General features: G+C 32.0%; 2 protein-coding genes across 2 annotated transcripts; one reads left to right on the plus strand and one right to left on the minus strand.

Moving 5' to 3' along the window:
• Nucleotides 1-5,596: 5,596 nt before the first annotated feature.
• Nucleotides 5,597-6,427, plus strand: LOC145802167 (uncharacterized). The gene is made up of 3 exons (XM_082894836.1): nt 5,597-5,722; nt 5,843-5,937; nt 6,022-6,427. Exons 1-3 carry the CDS (start codon nt 5,597-5,599, stop codon nt 6,425-6,427), a joined length of 627 nt encoding a protein of 208 aa, XP_082750962.1.
• An 18,041-nt stretch (nt 6,428-24,468) lies between these two features.
• Nucleotides 24,469-24,885, minus strand: LOC145802168 (putative receptor-like protein kinase At3g47110). The gene has a single exon (XM_082894837.1). The coding sequence runs from the start codon at nt 24,883-24,885 to the stop codon at nt 24,469-24,471; it is 417 nt and encodes a 138-aa protein (XP_082750963.1).
• Nucleotides 24,886-25,115: the final 230 nt, after the last annotated feature.

The raw sequence follows: 25,115 nt of genomic DNA on the forward strand, positions 1-25,115 counted from the left end.
TACAATTCAAAAGAAGATTATCATTCAATCGATAGAAAGTAACCATTTAAAAATAATATAATTTATCGTTCAGAAAATAAATACAATTTGAACATATCTTTACAACATTATTACTCACAGTGGGCTTCTCGATAAACGTACTATTGGTTCGGCGTCCGACCTAGACAAATAAAGTCAAGCACAACAATACAATTATATTCAATCCTTGGTTAATACCATTGATTCGATTGTTTACTTATTCAATTACTATTTGTCTATACTCGTTCGGTTTTAATCTTTCATTTATTCATTCTAATGCACTCATGAGATGCAAATGATTATGAAAATGTTTAAAACCATGTAAACGGAGGCCCGGAATGTGGAAAAGAGGAGCGAAGAACAAAACCCGGACTAGCCTAACTGCCGCACGTGCGGGGGTCCTTGTCGCACGTGCCCCGCACGTGCGGGGCCACCTCCACACCTGCCTCCTGCACTGCAATTTAAGCAGAATGCTCCACAAAATTGCCCTGTTTTCCGCACGTGTGGCGCTGGAAAATTTTTCAATCCGAAATACCTCTGTTATGGCAGTGCATCCATTTGCAACTGTCAACCTTAACATCATGTATTTCATCTCAAAACCTATGAAGGTGACCTTGACATTACAAACTCTATCATCAAACACAAATGTGACTTTAATTCAACTCAAGTTTTCCAATAAAAACCAAATAAACCTTTGAAATGAAAAACATGGACATAGATATATATATATATATATATATATATATATATATGTATTTGAGTTTTACACCTTTAAATTTCTTGAACTTTCCTTCATTTGTTAAAAACCCTTGTAAGAAAACACATATATGATCATGGAAACACATATATGATCATGGAGCTCAAGAATTATGCCATGTAGAGTGGAACTATACCTCTCTAAAAATGTCCTTGCATGTCTTAACTCTAAGTAGTATGAGCAAAACTCCTCATAGATCATCAATTCATACTAATTTAACCTTGAATTTTAGAAGAGGATGATGAGATGTGAATGTGTAAGTCTCAATTTCAAGAAATAGTAGAGTAATGTCTACCTTACCTCATTGATTTGTAAGGATTCAAAACAATTCTCTAACTTCTTCCTAAGTTCTTCTCCTTTCACCTTTCTTTTCTTCTCTTCCTTTGTTTGTTGAGCTCACCTCTCTAAGTCTCCATCCCTCTCTCTCTACGTGTATTGTTCCTAGGTTAACACCAAGCACCCACTCTCTTTCTTGCTGATTATACAATAGGCTCAAGGACATGGAATAAGCTTCTAATTATTCAAGTGGCTAATTAATTGAAATACCAAAGTTACTTACATTAAATTAATTCACACCCTATTATAATCTCAATTAAATTAAATTGAAATAAACTAGTGTGAATTAGGCTCTAATTGCTTACTTAATAATTTAATTATAGCTTGTTAAAATTAATGAATCAGATAGGTTTAATATTCACTCTAACCTATCTATCCACAATAAGACAATTCAAATAGTCACATGGCATGATAACACTCAATACCACACAATCACATTATCAACAATAAGCACATAATCAATTTGATTAATTTACTTAATTAAGGAACTGGTTGTCACAATATCATCCGCATAGATTGACTTTTATTATTTCTTTTCGATGAGATTTCGATAACCAAAAACATAAAAACTAATTCAATTAAACAAACAAATAAATAAAAAATAACTGCAGTGAAACATTAATAAGTATCATATAATTGATAACTATGTTTTGCCATGATAAAAATAATATTCTACTGCCAACCCACAAACAAAACAAAACAAAAGACTAAATTATTCACATTTCTTATTAAAAAAATAATTTTGATATCAAATGTAAAAGAGTAAAATTAAATATTACATAAAAACATATAAACTATGTGAATCTATCACCAAAATATCATCGAAAGATAAAATTTTAAGCAAAAAAATATAGTGGATACTCAATGGCCTTGTAAAATTACTCTGAAATTCTCAAATAGGAAAGAGTTTTTTAATTTGATGGAAAATTTATTATGAGAATGATACACACAAATAATTTTCTTACACTTTCTTTTTTTTTTTTTTCTTTTCTTTTTTTCTTTTTTTTCTTTTTTGCGATTTTGGTACATAATATTTAACATTGATGCAATAAAAATAAATTCAAAAATTCTCTAGTCGTCAGGTTTGGTATTATATTTATGATGTCAACTACAAAAAATAATAAAAATAATAAAAAAAAATTAGAAAAATTTTACAAATGTGTAAAGCATTTCAGCCATACCTATAACAATATAAAATTATATATTGAGAGAAAAAGAGAGGAAGAATACAAATGTGTAAAACTTTTTAGCCATACCTATAATAATATAAAATTATATATAGAGAGAGAAAGAGAGAGGGTGCAAGAGAAAGAGTAACATAATAATTTTGTATGTGTTTATAATTAATTGAAATATAACTGTTTATATAGGATGAGAGAGATGTGAAATTAGATAGACAAATATAGATTATATTTATTATAAATTCAAATATAAATTATGTTTATTTTGAATTTTGTTGATAGATATAGAGTATCTTTATATAAATTTTCAATTCAAATATTTTTAAATTTTGTGATAGCTTTCTCTTTTATTTTTTTCTTCTTCTTGTTGATAAGTTTATATTCGGATAACTATTATTCTAATAGCATATATTATGAAATTATTAAAAAAATAATTTTTATTTTAAAGGGAAGTGATGGGAGAGGAGTGAGTTTAAAACTTAAGTGCCACATAATTTTTTTAAAATTTTAAATTTTATAAGAAATTAAGAATAGAGATTTGGAGGCTTAAGTGCACATCTACTACATTTGCTTATATATACAATATAATATAATATAGATCTTCAAGCAAAAAAAAAGAGATTGAAAGTGATATGGTGTAAGAGAATGAATAAATAGTATTGTTGAAAAATATAAATGTAATGAGTAGGAAAAACAAATTAAAAATTGACTAACATTTAACAATCTTAGAAAAAAATAAAAATAAAAATGGTGTAATATTGTCTTGCATGATATAACTTCTTTAGGGATAAGCAAGTTGCATGTAACATTTAAAAAAAATATTAGAACTGTGTAAGGTACGTAAGGTTTTTTTTTCACTTTTTTTTTAATAAAAAAATCAAAAAATATACTAATTTAGCACTTCCCAAAGAAGAGACTTTTTCTTTAAGACTTTTCTCTTTATCTTTTATGGTCTTTTTATTTTTTATTTGTTAAAAAATACTATAGCACCCTCCATATTTTGGGAGAATTTTTTTTTAAGGTCTCTTATATTAAGATTTTATAAGATAAAAGTCATACAATATTTTCATAATAGTTGAAATCTCTCAATATTTTCATAGAAAAAATTCGACTTAGACAAATTTGTGTCCGACTCAGAGAAATTTCAACCCAACACAAAAGAAATTTTAATTTTTACAAAGAAATTTCTCTGATTTTATAGAAAACGGGTATAATCACAGAAAATTTTTTTCGAGCAATCTTAACTAATAAAAAAATATCTTGGATCTCTCTTACTAGACAAAATTGAATAGGGATGTTTCACTAATTTTCATCATATTTTGCTTTGAATCTCAAACTTTTTTATTTTTTTAGTTTCTTCATATATTCTCTCTTTGTGACTTTTTTGTTAAAAAATATTACAACTTCTCTTTAAAAGTTACTCGGTCTTCTTATTTTGTATTTACTTAATATTAATATTAATAAAGAGTTTACACACAAAATAAAAAAAATAAAAATTTAATCTAAGCATCTTGTATAATCTTTATCATATAAAATTAATAAAATGGAGGGAAAAAATATTCATAATTCTAAATGTATGAAATTTTATATGACATTTGAAATAGCCTATTTATTTAAAAAAGATATTATAATAAATAAAAATAAGATAAAATATCAAATTTAATTTGAAATTTTTATTTTAGAAAAAATTGGTGATAAATCCAATTTAAAGAGGGTATAAAGCATTAGGTCCAGTGATTATTTTTTATAGATGAAAAGTCCACACTTTGAAAAATAATTTGATGAGAAATCCTAAAAGACATTGGCTCTGTTTGTTTGTGTTTTCAAATTAAGTTTCAACACGTGAACTCCCGCTTCACGTTTGGATAGCACGTTCAAAATACAATTCCGCGATATAATTCAAACTACAGTTTGAAAACCCGTTTGGCAGCTTGTGCTTCAGTTCTCCACTTTCAACGTTTCTGCCTTCTTCCTTTTTTGATCTGAAAAGCTTCCATGTCCATCTCCATCGTCTCTGAAAATTTCACATGAACCTCATCTTTCTTTCTCTGTATCAAACATCAGTACTGAAGATTCGTCACGGGTAGGCTTCACAGAGAAGTCAGACTCATTTTATAAATAATGAATCCTGTGAACCTGCTCCCTACTCGTATCATCTTTCAGAAATTGACTAACTTACAATTTGTGAGTTGTGGAAGATTCCTATTACAGGCAACCAAACAACGACGAGTGCGAGGTGAAATAACTCACAAATTTATTTAGATATTTTGTTATAGGTAAATGATTTGAAAAATTCATCCCTAATTTTATTTAAATTTTTTTTTCCAGGTCAAATTTATCAAATCTATTGTTGAATCAGACGAGCAAAGAGTGGCACATTCAGTCAATATACATATTTCATCACCGGCGATAACTATTCAACTCCCACTAATCTGGTAAATAAATCCTTCATCTGTTATGTGCAAATGATTTCAGACGAGTCGAAATCAATTCTCAAATGATTTCTGAGAAGTGTAGCCGAGTATTTTTTTAGTTTCAGATCTTTTGTGATTTGTCTAAACTGTTTCAACCTTTTGCCAAGAAGAATAGCCACTAATCTGGTAAATAAATCCTTTATCTGTTATGTGCAAATGATTTCAGAGAAGTGGAAATCAGTTGATTTCTGAGAATTTGTAGACGTGTATTTTTTATTTCAGATCTTTTGTGATAAATTCTGAACTGTTTGAACCCTTTGCCATGAAGAGTAGTTGAGCCGGGAGTACCTGGGATACCCGGCCGGTCTTCCCCCTAGTCATCCGGCCGATCGACCGGCCGGTCGACTTATCTGTACTTCTCTTCGTCCGCTGCTTCTTCTGCTTATTTTTTCCTTTATTTCTTTCTTCTGTTTTCGTGGGCTTCTTCTTCTACTGTTTTTTTTTTTTTTACTATTTAAAGACAATGTTACCTGATTTTTTTTATTATTTGTGATTATATTTCTACTATTTAAATTCAAATAATCTGTTACGTATTTTTTTCCTTGGAATAAAATCATCTGCATTTTATTTTTTATCTGTGTTCTCCTTCAAACAATTTTGTTGTGTTATTCTTGTATATCCACCCTAGACTAGTTTAAATATAATTTGTATGTTTAGAGATGGATGGAAATAATTCCGATGACAATCAAGATACAAAAATGTAGATGCCCAGAATTGAAACGAAATTAATAAATATGTTGAGAGATGAGGTTAGAAAAAATCAAACAACGGATCGTACTACTTCATGGACAATTAAGCATTGGAATCATTATGCAAATCAGTTGCACAACATGTATGGATTTCGGTATACAGGAAAGCAGGTGCGACAAAAATATCAGCGATTGAAAGCTGATTACCAGACATTTAAGCGTCTCCAGACACAGACTGGTCTGGGATGGGATCCCATTGTAGGCACTGTTGTTGCACCCGATGAATTTTGAGATAAGGTTTTTCAGTAATCTGTACTATTTTCAAATTTTATTTTAAACATTTCATGATACATACAATGCTTAATTCTATATTTGTAATTGTTGTAGGCTAGCAGAAATGTGAAGAAGTTTAGGACAAAAGGATTTGAATATTTTCAAGAAATGGCAGAAATTGTTGAAAATTGTTGTGCCACAGGGGCCTTGTCTCGTGCATCCACATAAAGAGCCCTTGACTCAGATGAAGAAGATGAAATGTTAAATAAATTTTGGAACCCTGATGTTGGTAGGAGTAATGCTGCTAAGGCCATTCCTGTTGACTTATTCGGCGATGAGTACATGGATCCAACAAAGGGCAAAAGTCACAAGAGGGGCCCTACAACCAGCCAGACTGATAGTGGTCGTTCCAAAAAGTCACGGTCAAGTGGGTTCGATGATGTGTGCGCAGTTTTCACATCCTACGTACAGGCAAAAACAGGACATTCACGTGCACGAGAAAATGAGACAGAGGCTATAAGTGCAGGTGGTGATGATTATTCCCTTGATGCATGTCAAGATGCATTGCCAAAGCTTGGGGACATACCACCGGTGCAGTACGTTAGAGCACTGACACTGTTCAAGAATAAGGAATTACGAAGGTTTTTTATGCGCACTCCTACCCATTTACGCCTAGCCATGATCCTCACTTTGCAGTGAAGTGAAAAGTTCTGTTTTGGTTGTGTTAGCGAATTTCCTTGTCTGAACTGTTTGATGATTTCATGATTCCTGATTTGCTTTTTATTCTTTTTTTTTATTCCATGATATCCTCTTTCCTTTTCTATCTTCGTATGTTTTTTTTTTTTTTTTGGTTGAACTTTTAAGTAGTTTCTGTTTTATTAAAAATATGTTGTGTTATTGTTCAATATGACTACGTATTAAACAAATTTTGTTCTCGTATGAATTTTATTGTACGCTGGTAAATGACTACGGCCGACTATTCATGTACTCACTTTTTAATTCTGTTTCACTAATAATGGTAAGTGTTACAATTTGTCAAACATTATTTTATAATTATGCTTTTACTATGATGTAAACAAAACCATATGTCATCCAACAGAGAAAACAATACAATGGAGATCTCATTAGAGGAGGATAAGATTATTGAAGATTTTATGGATTTTTTGATGATTGCTTTCATGCATGACCATATCAATGCGTCAAGTAGTCGTCGACCGCAGCGAATGTGTCCATTCAAAGGTGATTATTACATCTTCAGCCTATTAAATGGCCATCCAGAAACAATGATGAACATTATGCGAAAGGATGCACAAACATTCATTTTATTGAAAGACACTTTACTCCAAAATGGCTTTATCGATACTGAACATATGCATATCAGTGTAGAGGAATCGCTCGGAATTTTTTTATACACTTTTGCACAAAATGATCGCCATTGAGTACTGGCAGATAGAACACTCCACGGAAACAATTTGTCGGCACATAAAAATTGTTATGCGGGTATTGTGCAAGCTTGCATCAACGGTTATCAAACCACGTAACCAAGACAACATATTGGAAAAAAATTTAAATGACATGAGGTTTTTTCCCTGGTTCAAGGTACAAATTTAATGACTGTCCTGTAAGTTGTATATATCAATAAGGGACGATATATTATTTTTTGTTTAAAAGTAATATCCAAGTTTGTTTCGCTTTTAATGTCAAACAAATATCTGTCAATTAGGATTGTGTCGGTGCTATCGATGGCACATTAGTGGATACATGGGTCTCTACTTCAAGACAAAATACATTCCACGGTTGGAAATCAACGGTATCGCAAAACGTACTCGCAGCTTGCGACTTCGATATGTTGTTCACACTTATTAATTCTGGATAGGAAGGTAGCGCTCACGACAACACTATTTTGGTTGACTCTATTACACGAGCTGATCTACAGTTCCCACACCCACCCAATGGTGACTGTCCCCAAATAACATATGGTACACTTTTCGGATTGCTTTTTTTGTACATATCAATTAACAGAACAGTGTATTCATTATTTACATGTAGGCAAATACTATTTAGTTGATACTAGTTTCACGAACATGCCTGGATTTCTTGCCCCATTTCGGTCTCAACGGTATCACTTGTAAGAGTTTCATGGCCGTCATTATTCAGGACCTAAGGAATTGTTTAACCATGGACATTCGTCGTTACGCAATGTCATAGAAAGAACATTTGGTGTTCTAAAGAAGCGCTTCCCAATATTGCGGTCCATGCCAAATTACAAATCTACAAGAGAAGGGCCTCTCGTGATTGCATGTTGTGTAGTGCACAATTGGATCCGTTTGCATGCAGATATGGACCTATTCTTTATGAAAGCTGATAATGAAATGGCCGCAGAAGCAGAAGCAGACGGGCTTGTTGGAGACCAAGCTGACTATGTTGACATGTCACAACATGGGTTAACATATCAATCGAACGTTAGGTATGCAATTGCTACTGCTATGTGGCAAAATCATGTTGGCCATGGATAAAAAAGGGATGTCAACAAGGCAAGTGAATATCGTACTGACTAATGGCTTTAAATGTGTAATTATTTTACTAATTGCAATCATTATGACACCTTTATTACATAACTTTGCCCACTTTATGTAACTGTGATTTACTGACTTCTTTTATCTTTTTGTAGGATAACTAATACTGCGGACAACAATTGGGCTAAATTCCAATGAAACGAAAGGAAACACAAAGATCATCACATAGTCAATCAAGATAATGGTTTTGTTAGTAACGAAGACAATTAAATATGTTCATGCAATGTGTATTATGCAATTTTATGTATTTTATTCAATTTGATGGTTCAATGATGCATGCAAAACTTGTTAGTTTATAATATTCATTCAGTTTATGATGTTCATTAACTTTGTATTAAAAAAAATTGTTCGGCATGGATACATGTGTTATTAATTTTAATAATTTTATTGCACCTAAATTGTATTTGACATTTTTTTATAACTTTATTTTTTTTATTTTATTTCAATTTTGGCTTTGTTATTAACTTAAATGTCTTCGTATTGTGAATTTAATTTAATTTTTTTTTTTACTAATAACATAATGGTTTTGTTACTATTTGGCCCAGAAGCTCATTTGAAAAACAGAAACTGAACAGAAGCTCATTTGAAAAACTCACCAATTTGCCTCTGTTGAAAAACTCACCAATGATTGAGAATTTGTTTTGTGACCCATTATTTTAAATATATTTATTTTTGGTGAATGTCATAATTTTTTTAATTTTTGAGTAACTTGTTTAACTTTTTGGCTTTTTTTGTGAGATCTCAAACCATGCCAAATTGTTTTTTCCTTGTCATTAAACAAAATGTGTAATTATTATTTTTCGTTTTAAATTTTATTTAATGTTAGCTTGGAATTTTTTTCTCATTTTAACTGGTTTTTTCCATTTTATTAAAATAATGGTTTTGTTATTAATTTAAATTTTGTATAATTGATTTGTACATGACATATCCGTCTTTTTGACTTTTTGTTAAATTTTAAACAATTTGAAGGTTTTGTTATTAATTCGGTTTATGAATTTAAAATTTTTTGTTCTTTTTAAGTTTCTGTAGGCAAGTTTATATTAACTTTTTTTTTCCTTTTCGTTAAAAAAAAAGTATAATTATTAATTTTTAACGTGTTTTATTTCATTTCAGAACATTATTTTTGTTAATTTGTTTTTTTTGACTTTGTTAAGTTTTTGGTTTTGTTATTAATTTAATTTTTTTTATTAATTAATACACACCAATTATTTTTTAATTGTTTAATTTTCTCATTTTATTGAAATGAAGGATTTGTTAGACATTTATTAAGTTCTTTTTATTAATTTTTGTACAAATCTTTTTTCCAATGCATAATCTAACTCACACATTATTATAACGTTGTGACTGGTTAATTTTACAATGCAGAAAAAAAAAAAAAAAAAGCTTTGTTATTCATTACGTGAATACAAAAGATTATAACAAAATAACAAAATAAAATAATCACAACAAAATGAGAAAACAAATAACAAAACAAAAAAAGAAAAAAAAATGTAACCACTACATCTGTGAACCATTTAAACTGATTTTTGAATAAGTTAAGCATCAGTGTCAGGTGGTGTTGGAGGTGGAGGGAAATAGTGATGGTACAGCTGAGTGACTCGATGGTCAATCTGATCAATGTGATTCCTTGTCACTTCATCACGTCTCCCTGAGTCTACACGAAACTCACCAAATTGTTGAATTAGTGAGTTCTGAGCGGCGGCAAATTCATCGAACCGAGTACCCAATGTATTGAGTTGATTAGCCATTTGTTATTCCTATTGTAGGCGCTGATTGTACTGTTCTTGTTCCAAGGCTAAATAATCAGCCCATGTCACGCCTCAAAATTTGAGACTGTAAAAGAATATATGTAAAGTACAACTCAAACGAGAGAGATAATCACAATATTTTAATATACACATATAAGCAGAGTTATAGCATAAATAGCTTATTTGAGTTCCACTAGAGGTTTACAAAACACTGTCAAACCAAAAGATAAAAGAAAAGGGAAAACAAAAACAAACTACTAATCCAAATTTTCAAGTGAACCACGGCTCCAACACTTCATCTTGATTGTCTCCGGAATAACCTTCCCCGTCGTAAGCTGCTTCCTCACCTGGCATGACACGCCATGAGCTTGGAATGCCCAGTAAAAACATACACACCCCCATATCTTCTATCAATCGATCAACCATACACAGAACAAATCAGTTAACATAACATACAATCTTCCAACAAGGATCTATGGATTAGTAGTTAGATTAGACATTTAAAATCCCCCCAAAAAGATCCTTCTACCCAACCACAAGGGTTGAACACCGGACTATTCAGAACTCTCCCTTTTGCTGCTTTGCAAACCTTACCACCTATGCCCACCTTCCGATTATTTACCTGTTAGTGGCATTGATGGACCTCAAAAGGAACGACCAACAAGTGGGCTCGCTTACACCCAAATCGTGCCTAGGGCTCGTTTACACCCTGAAACCACCGCATAGAGTCTGAATACATCCAGGTCAACCTAAGGGCTCGCTTAAACTGCTTACGCAAGACTTAACTCATTTGGTATTAATCCCATCATAATTCATGTCATTCATATGTATAAAATTGTTCTAAAACACTAAGACGAACGTCACCCATTGCCAACCCTTATCATTTCCCGTTTATTAGATCTTTTGCTAAGTAAGTTAGTCACATTCGGTAATTCGGTCATATAAAAGAGTATGAGAAAAACATATGAGAGGAAATATAGTCCATGATCATCATACATAAGTATAGTAAGGCAAGAAAACAACATTAGGAATGCTTTGAAACACTTAGAGACAAATAACATAATAGAACACAATTTCCAGCACTGTTCGGTTCTGCAAGGCTAACAAGAACGCTTTAGTAAAAATACTTCTAGGTCAAATTAGGGGCTGAAATTGCACAGAAACAATATTCAATCTGTCTAGTTTCAGTTCCAATTTTCAGAAGTTGCACAGCACCTCCAAAAATTCATCTACAAACTATATTCGAAAATCTGTCCAGATTTGTCACCCTTTGGGAAAACTAGCTTTTCTCTCCATCTACCCGATGGTTTTCACTCAAATAAAATCTGTTGGAAAGAGGACTCAGAGTTCCAAATTTTGACAGAAGAACCAACAGGAGATGATTTTTCTAGAATTTTATAAAATTTCTAAAAGTGGACTATTTTTCAAAGACTCAGGACCATATTTTTCAACAAATTATCCAAGCCCTAACAACACACAATTAGGAGCTAATAAAATTATCACAAGCTCTAAACACACAAAATATCCTACAATAAATTCAGATTTGAGAATTAGATAGATTTGATATTTCTTTTAAATTAGAGAAGTTGCAGCAATGCCTAATTTCACAAATTTGTAAGACAATGACACTATATCATACCCACACTTTCACACACACCAAAAACCCTATTTACCATTAATTTGTAACACAAGAGGCATACTAGACAATAGGATGAGATGGTAAAAGGATTGGCGTAGATAACAGAGAGGTATGTTCTTACCTTTACCTTCTTGAATCACCTTTGATTCCTTCTTTTTCTCTTCTTTTTTTTTTTCTTCCTACTTCTCTACTTCTCTTAAGCCAACTCTCCCTCTCTCACCCTCTCCTTGGGCTTTTGAAAACGTGAGAGTGAATTTGGGACAAGCTCTCAATTTATAAAGTATAAGGGATCTTAGCTTAATGACTATGGAAAGCTAAATATCTAGATATTTTTTATTTTATTTTATTATTATTATTTTTTTTGTGTTTGTTGTTATCTAACCAACTTTTCCGCCAAAATAATATATATATATATATATATATATTTTTAAACTATGTACATATTCAAATAAATAATAGTATTCTATTCAAATAAACAATAAATGAAAGAACAACAAAACAAAAAAAATAGAAATAAAAATAAAATGTGTGAGTTAATTTAGAAATTAGGAGGTAAAATAAATAAAACCAAGTTTTAGGGTATTTCCAAATATGGTAATACACGGAAAAATTATTCTTTATTTGGGCCCTTATGCAGACTTTTACGGAATTAGGGCTAAATGCTATTAACCTAAGGCTCAGGGTTTCAAGTGTAATTACAAAAAACTTAGGGTCTCTATAGTCCAGTAATGGGGTTGTTCATTTGGTGGCATGGCATTGTCATTGGGTTTTTCCTCATCAGGTATTGGTTTATTTTCAAAATTAATAGAGCCCATCAAGGTGTCAGCACCACCAGCTCGGGTCAGTGTGTACTCAAAAATTAGTGAAGTGATTCTAACATCTACTTCACCTTCAAGGTTGACATCATGCGCTTTGAAAATTATGGTTAACAAAGTTCCAAAAGGTAGTGACCGGCCACTCAGAGTATCAAATTTTGCAACCATCATTTCTTTCAGTAATATGAAACATAAAGCTAATTTTTGTCCAATTTCAAAACAATATAACAAATAAACATTAAAACATGAAACAGTATCATAACGACCTTTTTTGGGAGTGACATTTTCAACTATCCATCGATGAAGAATACGAATGTGTGGTTTTAAATGTCTGGCTTGTAAATTACTGCCGCTGAATCGGTTGTCACAAATTGTGGTATAAACCTCAGTGACATCATCAACAATTTTTTCTAAGGCAGCCTCATTTTGAAAATAGCATTGTAAATCTCCTGTTTCAACTCCAATAATTTGTGCGAAAGCGCGGAAACTGAGTGTGATTGTTTTCCCCTTCACACAAGAGGTCATTTTGTTGGTCACCAGGTGTCAAGTGAACATAAAATAATTGTACAAGACGGGGATATATCTTATTTGGTAAATTAGTTAAAGATAACCATCTCATTGTATCTAATTTGCCAAGCAAGAGTGGATCATATTGAGAAGGTAGTTTTATATTTATCCCTGTAATAATTGGTCGATTAATAAAATGTGAATAGGCTTGTTCATGATAATACGTGAAAAAATCATTATTTGGATAGTCATGATGTTGTTGCTGTGGTTGATGTTGTACAGGGTTTGAGGATTCACCACGCTTAGGTCTGGTTCGTTTTGTTCTTGGCATGATGACTGCAAAAGTGAAAGAAAAATGTATATTAAAACATATGAGTTAAGAAAAATGTATGAAAAATATATCAAACAGTATGATGTTGGTGTGAAAAAATGGAACAGATATGAAAAAAAGGAACAGATCGGCAACAGATAGGGAAACTGAGTGCGGAGGGCAAATTGGTGCCTGGGATGAGATGACCGGCCGGATGACCGCCCGATTGTCTTGGTGCTGCTCTTCGACTACACTTCCCCTTCCTACACTCTGAAGCTAATATGAAATGTGAAGCTAATATGAACTAGGATGAAAACTAACCTGTAATTGAATTCTTCCTTCACACGGATATACTGAATTTAATTAATGTTGTTCTTTGATGGAGCTGCTGAAGGTGTTGCAATGAGATGGTGAAGATGGTGTGGTTAAAGGAATGCGAATTCAGATTTTATAGAAAGGCTGAGGTTCAGAAGGTTCAAAAGGTTATTTTTTATTTTTTTTATTTACTTTTCATTTCTTATCTATTATTTTTTTTCCAATTTAATTTTTTAATTTAATTACATCCGTATACTGATAAATTTGCAGGTTTTTGGCATCATCTGCATCGTCTTCCTTTTTCTTTACCCCACAGTGTTGAACACACAGCTACAATAGAATAGGTGGTAGGTATTGGATAAGTGAAATTACTATATTACCCTTTTTATTTTGTTCTTATGTAACAACTTCTCATTTAAATCAACAGGGGCAAAGTAGTCATTTTGCACACCAATATCACCCCCAATTATATGAGTTTCACGGGTGCTGATTTGCGAAGTACAATAATACATGTCTAAACTGTTATGATTCTTTTACTAAATTAATAAAATGTAATAAATGGAAAAAAAAAATTGATAATGTTTTATAAGGTTTACGCTATGATTTGTATTTTAAAATATTAAACATACTTATTTATGTTAATGTTTATTAATATGTATTCTCAAAAGTTGTTGACTTTAACAAAATTTTAGAAAAAAATAAAAAACGTATTGTACAAGATGTTTGTACAGGCCTAAAAAATGAATTGATAGAAAAATTAATTGACACAAAATAATTGACATAGAAGTAAGTTAAAATGAAAAAATTATTTGAAAAAAAAATTATTCAAAAAAATTATTGAAAAACAATTAATTGAAAAAAAAATCAATTTTTAATTTCAATATTTTAAAAATAATTTGGTTATTACTGTTGATAAAAAATACGGATATCGATATATGAGTTGTGTGTTTGATTATAAATTATTGATTGAATTAAGTTTTGAAAATTATTTTCGAAACTCATCACCAAATAAATTTTCTTATTTTACATGTCACATCAAACTTTCAAAACTTAATTCAACATACATTTTCAAAACACAATTCAAAACTCTATTTAAAAACCATAACCAAACAAATTTTCTACACTCGAATCATAATTTCACAACTCACAAACTCAAAATACAACTCATATTTTCAAATCTCATTTACAAAACTCTACCAAACGCAACCATTTTGTTTCCAATTTTACCCAATGAAATTTTTTTTTCTTTTCTTCTTTCTGTTTGACATTTTGTTGACTATCTATTCAAATTTATATCTATCTGTTCATTTTTTCCCTATCTGTTTAATTTTTTAATCTTTTTAATTCAAAATTTGTTTCTATCTATTAAGTTTTTTTTTTTTTTGAATTTTATATGTTAAAATTTTATCTGTTCAATTTTTTATTTATTTATTTTTTCTCTATTGAAATATCAAGCCGAACCAAATCTTATCTGTTAAAAATTTCTCTCTGCTTAAATATTTCTTCTCTCTCACGCACTCATCTGTTCAAAATCATTATCATCAACAACAAATCATATTTGTTCATCAATAACAACATAATCACCAAATCCTATCTGTTGATCATCGTCATAAAAAAAAAATCACAAAATTAAAAATAAAACATATTTGTATGTGCATCATCACCATTAATTTGGACAGATCAGAGCCTTTTATATGTACAAATTTTAATTATAAAAATTTAGTTTGCACAGATCAAGTCTTATACATATATCTTATCTGTTTCATCATCATTCATCATCAACAACAAGAAGAAGATGCACTCACAACCCCAACAACAATAACAACAACATGCACTCACAACAATAACAACAATATGCACTCACAACACCCAGATCATCACAACACCAACAAAAATAAAAAATTAATCAGCAAGAAGAACACATCTCCAATCCTAAAATCACTACACATACTTCAATTGTTAGATATTAATTAGGAATCATTTCAGCCATTTAAATGAAATGTATTTTTGATATATTCTTATATTCTTGGAGAGATTAAAAAATCGTTCTCCCTTATTATATAGACTAGTGTATGCCCGTGCCTGAAGGCACGGTGTAAATAATATTAGGATTAGAATATAATTGTAGTTCCAACACCATTTAATTTTTTTTTTAATTTGATAAAATCACAAATTTATTATAAAATTTTGAAATTCTCACAAAACTCTTCACGAAAACTCGCTCTTACTTATATAATATATAGTTAGATAGATAGATATGCTTGGCATACATACAATTTCCACAGGCATACACACAATACTGCTTTTGTTTATATAATTATATGAAAATTGTATGTATACCTGTAATGTCCTAGTACATTATTGGCATACAAACATTGTATGAAAATATGTGTAAAATATATTGAATGAAAAGGAGAAAATAAAAAAAATAAACAAATAGAGAGAGAAATAAAAACAAGAGAAAATAAAAAAAATTAAAAAGAAAAGAGAGAAAGGCAGGAACATGAGATCATAGGAGGAGGTGTGTGAGAAAAAGAAAAAGTAAGAGAGAGAGAGAGAAAAGCAGAAAAATAGAAAACGTATATATAGAACATTTTTTAAAAAATATATTTCAGTCATTGTTTTATGATTTAAATAGATCTGAGATATCCAAATGTCTTAATAATATAATAAAAATAAGTGAACAAAACGGAGAAAATAAAAATAATAAACTAATAGAGAGAAAAATAAAAATAAAAGAAAAAAATAAAAAGAAAAGAGAGAGGAGAGTGAGATCACGTATCATAAAAAGATGAGTGAGAAAAGAAAAAAAAATAAGAGAGAAGTAAAAAAATAAAAAATGTATATGTAAGATATTTTTTAAAAAATATATCTCAATTATTATTTTATAATTTGAATAAATTTAAATTATCTAAATATCTTAATAAGACAAATGTACGTAAGATAAATTCAAAAATCACCTGGTTTTATTATATAGATATGTAAAAAAATAATAAACTAATGAATATAATTGAAGCTTATTGCAAAGCTTCAGATGATGACCCGCTGTCGAACCTGTTTCTTGGTGTTCGGTGAGATCACTCAGAACATCAGATCTGAATTGGCGCTGAGATTCGCAAGGTCTATGCAGGAGACTTAAATAAGGATGTTTCAAGTGACAGTTCAACAATATCAACACACGCACACACATACACACACATCACGCGCCGCCTGGAGACACCGCCGGAGAGAGAGAGAGAAAGAGAAGGAGAGAAACACCGATCTGGACGAGGCGGTGCCAGATCCAATGGTGTACCATTACGAAACCGAGGTTACGATCACATCGGCCAAAGATTTGAAGAACGTGGGCCGGAGCGGAGGCTGGAGGAGGGGCGCGGGAGGGAGGACAGCGCCATCGGCAGAGAGGGAGAGAGAGAGATCTGAGGAGTGAGAGTGAGAGAGGGTGCGAGTGAGATCAAATGAGAGAGAGTTGCTCCTCCGGCGGTGGTCAGTGGCGAAGCTCCGCCATTGCTGGCGGCGGCACTATTGTTGCTGACGTAGATGGAGACTTTCTGGCCGGATAGAAGGGGCGGAAGAGGGAGGACTACGCCATCAGCGGAGGAGGGAGAGAGAGAGAACTGAGGAGTGAGAGATCTGATGAGAGAGATGTTAGACCATCTTTAACGTTTTACTAAATCTGGCATCAAATTTTTCATCCGAAGGACTTCAATGGTTCATCAAATTAAATTTTTATCAAATCTGCGCCGGGACAACCGATTGATCGACCGGCTGGTTGACCAGTGAAGGCAAATTTTTTTTTTTTTGAATTGTTTGAACCTTTTTCTGGGACGACCGGTTGGTTGACTGGTAAGGGAATTTTTTTTTTTTTTTTTTTTTTTGTAACTGCTTGAACTGTTTAAACCCTTTAGTGGTCAACCAACTGGTCGACCGGTTGGTCTCCCCCAACGGTCAGGAACAGTGATTTGGTGAAATGCTGCGACTGTTCTCATTTTGGTGAAAGATTTGGTGAATTCTCGATGTGATATCGATTTGGTGAAACCATTGGAGCTCAAAAAAGTGACTTTTCACCAATTTTTTTTTTTGAACACTTTTTTGAGCTCCAATGGTTTCACCAAATCGATATCAAATCGAGAATTCATCAAACTTTTCACTAAAATGAGAACAGGCGCAGCATTTCATCAAATCACTGTTCCTGACCGTTGGGGGGAGACCAACCGGTCGACCAGCCGGTTGGCCAACTGGTCGACCACTAAAGGGTTTAAACAGTTCAAAAAAAAAAGTTCAAACAGTTAAAAAAAAAAAAGTTTGTCTTACCAGTCGACCAACCGGTCATCCCAGAAAAAGGTTCAGACAGTTCACTGAAAAGGTTTAAACAATTCAAAAAAAAAAAAAAAATTTGCCTTCACTGGTCGACCAGCCGATCGACCAGCCGGTCAACCAACCGGTTGTCCCGGTGCAGATTTGATGAAAATTTGATTTGATGAACCATTGGAGTCCTTCGTATCAGAATGAGAAAAAAGTCATTTTTTTATTCAGATTTGATGAAAATTTTGATGAACCGTTGGAGATGCTCTTAAGAGTCAGATAGAAATAAAACAGGTGGTGAGGGTATTGATTTGGTCATTTTGTTTAAATTTATTTTTTTAAACAAAATATTTTAATATTTAAATCTTGATCAAACAAAATTTAAAGGGTGTTATTAGAGATTTTAAAAATTTTATAAAAGTTTTTATCAAATATTTTATATAAGTGTGAAATTTATATTGTGCGGATTTCATATTCATATAAAATATTTGATAAAATTTTTAATAATTTTTTAAAAATATGTAATATTTTTAAAATTTAATTTTAGAGGTTTGAATGGAACGCCCTCCATTTTAATCAGCTTGGGTGTCAACAACCTCCCCCCTAAAAAAAAAATTTACTAGCAAAATGCAATCTTAAAAAAATTAAAATTGATTTACTTATGTAATATTTAGTAACGTTTACACTTTTTTGTTTATGTTTATAAAAAATTTATAAACTGGTTTTTGTTTATTTTAAAAAAATATATATAAATTACAAACGCGTTTGGTTTGAATAAAATATTTGAAATTTTTTTAAAACATAAATTAAAAAATATATTTGTTCATGCCTAAAATATTTATATTTATTTTTTATTATTTATGAAAATAGAATCATACATATTATAATTGAAAAAAAAAATTAATTGAAAAAAATCATACTTGGTTAAGGCTTGGGGTTTAAGCCCCAAGGTCACAGGTTCAATTCCCTCTCCCCTGAACCAATCTCTTAGGCGAAGTACAGCTGGTTAGGAAGTTGGACCTAAAGTTGTCTAATCAGCACTTAGTGTGTGTTCAATGCTCCCCCACTGTGTGAGTCCTGACTTAAGCGGAGCTTGTCTTGGGAGATCGGGGCAAGTTCCCAGGTTATAGTCTCCTCGTTCGGAACGGCTAACAGGACATCCTGGTGATCTCTGCAAGGGGCGCTGCCTTGGACCTGCGGGAGGGTAGGAAGGATTTTCCTGTAACAAAAAAAATAAAATAAATAAATAAATAAAAAAAGAAGAAGAAAAAAAAAATCATACTAAAAAAATCATAAGTTAAAACTAAATTTACGTAAAGTGAAGATTCAAACACAACCTGTGCGTAGCGTGAGTAGAAAACTAGTTAAATGAATAAAAAGGAGGCTCCAAATTTATTGTTAGACATCTCATTTCTTTGATAAATTTTTACAATTTTTTTTAAGCATCCTAATTAATTCCAGCTTTGCCCCTCACCACCACAACCTCCCCCCACCTTTCGTGCCACCAAATATATATTTTGTAGTACCACAATTTCTGGCAACAATTAGCCCTTTCCATTTTCCTCCTCGTAGCTTGTAACCACCTTATCTTCGTCTTTACAACCTGTAGCTACTTCCCCCTCATTCTCTATAGCCTGTCGCCATCGTTCCCTTGCTCTTTGTCTCATATCAAACCATAAACCTAAACCCCACATTTCAATCTCGATCTCTCTCTTCTTACTCAAATTACATCGTGATCTCTTAGTTTGTCTTCATAAATCCAATTATTTCCCCCACTGACCTTTGTGACAACTACATCCCTTAGCGATCTCCCAAAATCTAGTTCAGTGATTTACATCCAAACTACCATCGTTTGTTCGACATTGGTTTTTTGAACTAGGTATTACGATTTCAAATAATGGGAAGGGAGTATGAGTGGGGCAGTGTAGGGCAATATTGTGACAACCCTGTTCCGTATTAAGCTTTTAATTCATTAAGTATATATGTGTTTACATGTCTAATCTGAATGCTAATTATGTGTTCTATATGATTTTTTGATGTTTATCTGTTGATTGTAGAAAAATCTGTTACAATCTCTGCCATAATATGAAATTGAGGGCCGTAAAGGTAACAGAAACCGAAATTGATGAATTTATTGTGATCAACGTAATTTTTAGAGCCTATTGTGAAGTTTAATTAAAAATTGATTCTGATTAAATTAATTAGATTAAATTAAGTAGAATGAGCCTTGATTAATTAGGCTAATCCTTAATTAATTAGCTTAAGCTAATTACATACTATATATATGATAAGCAATGTTATTTGAACTCACACTTAGACACAAAATCTGCTGGAGCTCTAGAAAAAGAGAGAATCATCCTTGTGGAGAGAGAAAGAACAAAAACTTTTAAGAATTGCTCAAGGATTGAAGAATTGAAGAAGACAACTCATAATCTTGCTAGAATTATTGTTCTTGAGGCCTCTAGGTAGGTTTTTGAACCTTAATTTATGAGCTTAAGTCAATTATTATGTGTATTCAAGAAGATAATGAACCAGAATGTAAGAATTGAGCTTGGAATGAGGAAATTGGTGCTATGCATGCATGAACTTTGTAATCCATGTTCAATTGGGAGTTGTCACTTACATGCATCATGAATTATAAAGTTATGAAGATTAATTCCATGTTTTGAAAGTCTTGGAAGGGAATTGAAGTTGAATTGATGCATGTATAGAAGTTTTATGTTGGCAATTCATAACACTTTTGAGCTCATGGTTTCAAGTTGAGCTCATCCATATGTATTTCCATGTGATTTCAAGAGTTTGGTTTAAACATGCAAGCTTATACACTTTGGAGTTGAGTTTTGATATAAGAGTTTGAAAATCTTGCATACATGAGGGTTTTAAGCTCAATTTTGCCAAATTGATGAGGTTTTAAAGCAAATGGTTTTTAAGGGGTCATATATATATATATATATATATATGTTTTCTAAAGTAATTTTATGTTTTTGAATGATCCAAGCATGACCCAAGGCTTTGAATTTGTGTTTGGAAGCCAAACTTTGTACTTTGAAACCCAAAAATTTCATAGATGGCTCACAGTATTTTTCACTATGCAAAAGTTGGCTCGAGCGACCGAAAGTTAGCTCGAGCGAACGATGGTTCAAGCAACTAAAAGTTAGCTCGAGCCAATGATGGCTCGAGCGACCAAAAGATGGCTCTAGCCATCAGTTCATTTTTAGCATGTTTTCAAAAAGGCACTTTAAGTTCATATATTTGTCCCATCTCTTTCCGAGCATTCTTAAGCGTAAATTATGACTTACTAAGGACCAATAAGCTAAGAAACAACATAAGTGAATGATTAGAAAAGAGAGGAAAGATTCATTCGGTTTGAACGTTGAGTTTCATCCTTTGAGCATGAACCTTGTAATCCATGTTTTTGAAAGAATTTCTACGTATGCTTTGAAGTTGTGGATAAGCCATGCAAATTCATGATTTTAAACTATGTGTTTGAATTTTAACTCTGTTATAGAAATTCTAGAATTCTGCCTCACCGCTTGAGTGAACAATTTGTCGCTCGAGCGCACTTCGCATGCATCTTGTACTTTTTCAATCTTTACAGACGGCTCGAGTGACCAAGTGCGAGCTGGAGCGAACCCTCTACATATTGTTAAACTGCTTGAGCGACCAAGTGTGCGCTTGAGCGAAGTACCCTGTTTCAGGAAACTTTGAAAAGCTGTTTTATATTTCAATTTTCGTTCTATTTCATTTCTGAGCATTCTTAGGCATACATTGAGCATTCCAAATGAACAAAAGAGTTAGAAAGAAGCCTAAGAAAGATAAATGAATTAAAGAGCAGATTGAATTGTATTGTGATCCAATTTTTGTATGTGTTACAAATTGTGTAGGGTCAACTCTGAGGACGAATCAGCCGATTGAATACTGTGAGTAGTATCTTAGTAAAGATATTTTCATGTATGTTATTTTCTAAATACTACCTATGTGGTAAGTTTTCCGAACTCATGAATTTGTATCATGAATGAATATTCTACCTGTCTGATTCGTAAAGGACTTGAAACATGCTTGATAAGCACGAAATTATAAGATTGGACTAAAGGTCATTTTGTATGAATACATAATGGGCTTAAGGCCATTTGGTATGCTTGATGAGAATATGAAATGGGCCTGAAGCCGTTTGATGTATTTGACAATGATACGAAATGGGCCTAAGGCCATTTAGAATATTTGACAAGATAGACATAAGGTTATCTTACATATGAATTGGATTGAAGGTCGCTTTGTATGATTGTTAAATGGACTTAAGGTCATTTTGAATGAAGAATTGACTGGACCAAAGGTCGTTTTGAATATGAGCATGCATGTGAACATGATCACGGCATCCTTATATCATTTATTTGTCCATTCAAGTTGTCTTATTGGTCAAAAGTCTATGGCCTACCCACCGTCGGTCATGGTGGTTTCACCATACTAGAGAATGAGAAATCGTGTTGCATTTTATGCCATGACAACCTTATTTAATACCTGATACCTGGGCTCAATAACTATGCAGGATCTTTGTCTGCTACGTGGCTAACTCCCTATCTAACAGGTGTCAAAATGTCATAGGGCCTGGACTAGTGTAGGGTCTTGAGTGGGCCTGCTGTTGAGTTTCACCTACTGGGCCATGACTAAATGACCACTTGGGTCACCCAAGACAGTTGTGGGTTGGGCTTTCCTGGGCCATGCGGGTCATGCCCATCACTGATAATTTTCTCATTTAACACTGCAAAAAGTTGAGAAATTTATGAGTTTTACTGGATCGTTTCGGAAACAAAGATATTGTTAGTTTTGTATAGGTAAAAAAATAATATTTTATTTTTATAAAGTTTTATATTCAATAGTGGTCTTATTTGATAGGTCTCGTTGTGTAGACTCCAAATATAATTTTTTTTTTATTAAAAATAGATGTGTATAATAAAAGTTTTAAAATATTGAAATAACAATTCAAAAAAGTAAATATCACAACGGTAGTATCCATTTGAACTATGAAAAATTATCTAGTGCTTTTAGAATATGGTCAGGTGGTTACTAGAAGATTTATGGTTGGTGGAGAGGGTGAGACCCACAATTTTGTGTTGGGACATGAAACATAATGCTTGGTGATTGGTAAAAAATATTGTCATGTAATGCACTTGGAGCATCTAATAATTTTTTATTAACACTTATCGAATTGACACTTTTCAATTCCTTTTGCCTTTTAATAAGTGTAAAATAGTCATATATATATAAATATTTTGAACATGGGACCTTATTGATTAAAATAATGAAATAGGATTTAATGGAGCGCCAACCTTATAAATATGACTTTTGAGTAATTAAACCTCAAAAAAGCTAAGGTAACGAAAAATATTTTTTGTTATCAATTGAAAATTAGGGGTGAGCATAGTCTAGATTGGAATAAAGTCAGAACCAATCCGTTATCTATGGTTCTATAAAAATTGGAATCAAACCAATCTATTTAAATCGTAGAACCAATCTGAACCAAACCATTTAAAAGCATTTTGATTCAGTTTGAAACCACAATTTCACATAATATATTCACAAGAAAAATCATATAACATTCACCAAATAAACTAATAAACCAATCTATCCATGATTTTTCAAAACATAAACATATTGATCTACCATAGCTTAAACAAACATAATATCTAGTAAATAAACATTTTGTTCAACATGTAACAAATATAAAACTCCCATCAAATAAAGATTGCCCTATTAATAACAATTACAAAACTAAAATTATGCTGAATAATTAAAAAATCAGTTCTAGCAACATAGAGAAGAGAAAAGAAAACTGAAATGATATGGATTTTGGTTTGATTTATACATAAGAGGGTAGGATTATATGTATCAGGGTGCATGGTAGGTATATGACATAAGTTATATACGGTCTGGTTCGATTCCAATCCAGAACTGTCGACTTAAATCCAGAATGGATTCATGGAGACCGATTCCCTTATTTTTCAAGCCAGAATCAAAACATGAATTAAGAAAACCACACCAAACCTGTCAGATTGGACTGTATTCAACATACCAATGATCCCTATAGTTTGTTTTGAATTCACTTTGGTCTCTCTAATTTTGCACGTGATTTTTTCCGTTCAAAACGTTAACAATGAATCACAAATGGACCACTACATTGCAACAAAATTGAAAGTGTAGGGGTTATATTTTTTCAAATTTGCAGGGACTAAAGTTACAATTCACTAAACTATAAACTATAAAGGCTATTGGTATAATTTAACTAAACAAGATTAAAAACATGAGGAGAATTTCAATTTTAATCAACAACTTCTAGCGTTCTTGACATTGATACGCGATACTCCACAAAGAGAAACCCATTTATATAGGAAACTTTACATACAAACAAAACCTTAAACTTTACATACAAACAAAACCTTTGAAATTGAAAGGAAAATGAGAATTTAAGATATTTATGCCTAGTAAACAAAAAAAAACAAAACAAAACAAATTAATTTGTCGACCATACTATACTATAGCTTCAGAGATTTCACTTGTAAACTGGGTTGTGTTATCGCGCACTCCATTTCCAAGAAATTTGTCTTTGACTAAGAGAAATTCCAAGACAACATCACTCATGTTCATTCTATCTATTGGAAAATCATATGAGCATGCCACTCCAATTTGAAATACAGAAACTAAGCATTCTATCCTTGTATGCTCACTCAAACTTCCAATGCAATCTTGAACTCCTTGCATCACCTCACTTGATAGGAATTGATCAACAATCTCTGTTACTCGCCCACACAATGCCATTTTAGCAAAGTTGTGAAGGTTCAAATCGTCTTTGAATAGCTCGTCAGTAGGCCTTCTACCAGTAAACATCTCCAACAAGAGGATTCCAAAGCTATACGTGTCCCCACGAGTTGACACCTCTTCACCCATAACATAGTTTTGTAATTACCTCATACTGGTTAAGAAAAGTGATCAACAAACTAAATTTTTATACATAAAAACTCAACTAGATAATGGCCCTATTTGGTAGGGCTTATTTCCAGCTTATTTCAGCTTTTAGCTTAATTTAAGCTATTTTGATGTGTTTGGTTCAGCTTAACAATACAGCTTATAACTTTTTGTAAGTCAAAAATCAAGTTATTCTTTGAGTGGGGGAGGAG

The sequence above is a fragment of the Camellia sinensis genome, chromosome 11 (assembly GCF_055761805.1).
Source record: "Camellia sinensis isolate YWXY chromosome 11, ASM5576180v1, whole genome shotgun sequence".
In the NCBI taxonomy this organism is placed as follows: Eukaryota; Viridiplantae; Streptophyta; class Magnoliopsida; order Ericales; family Theaceae; genus Camellia; species Camellia sinensis.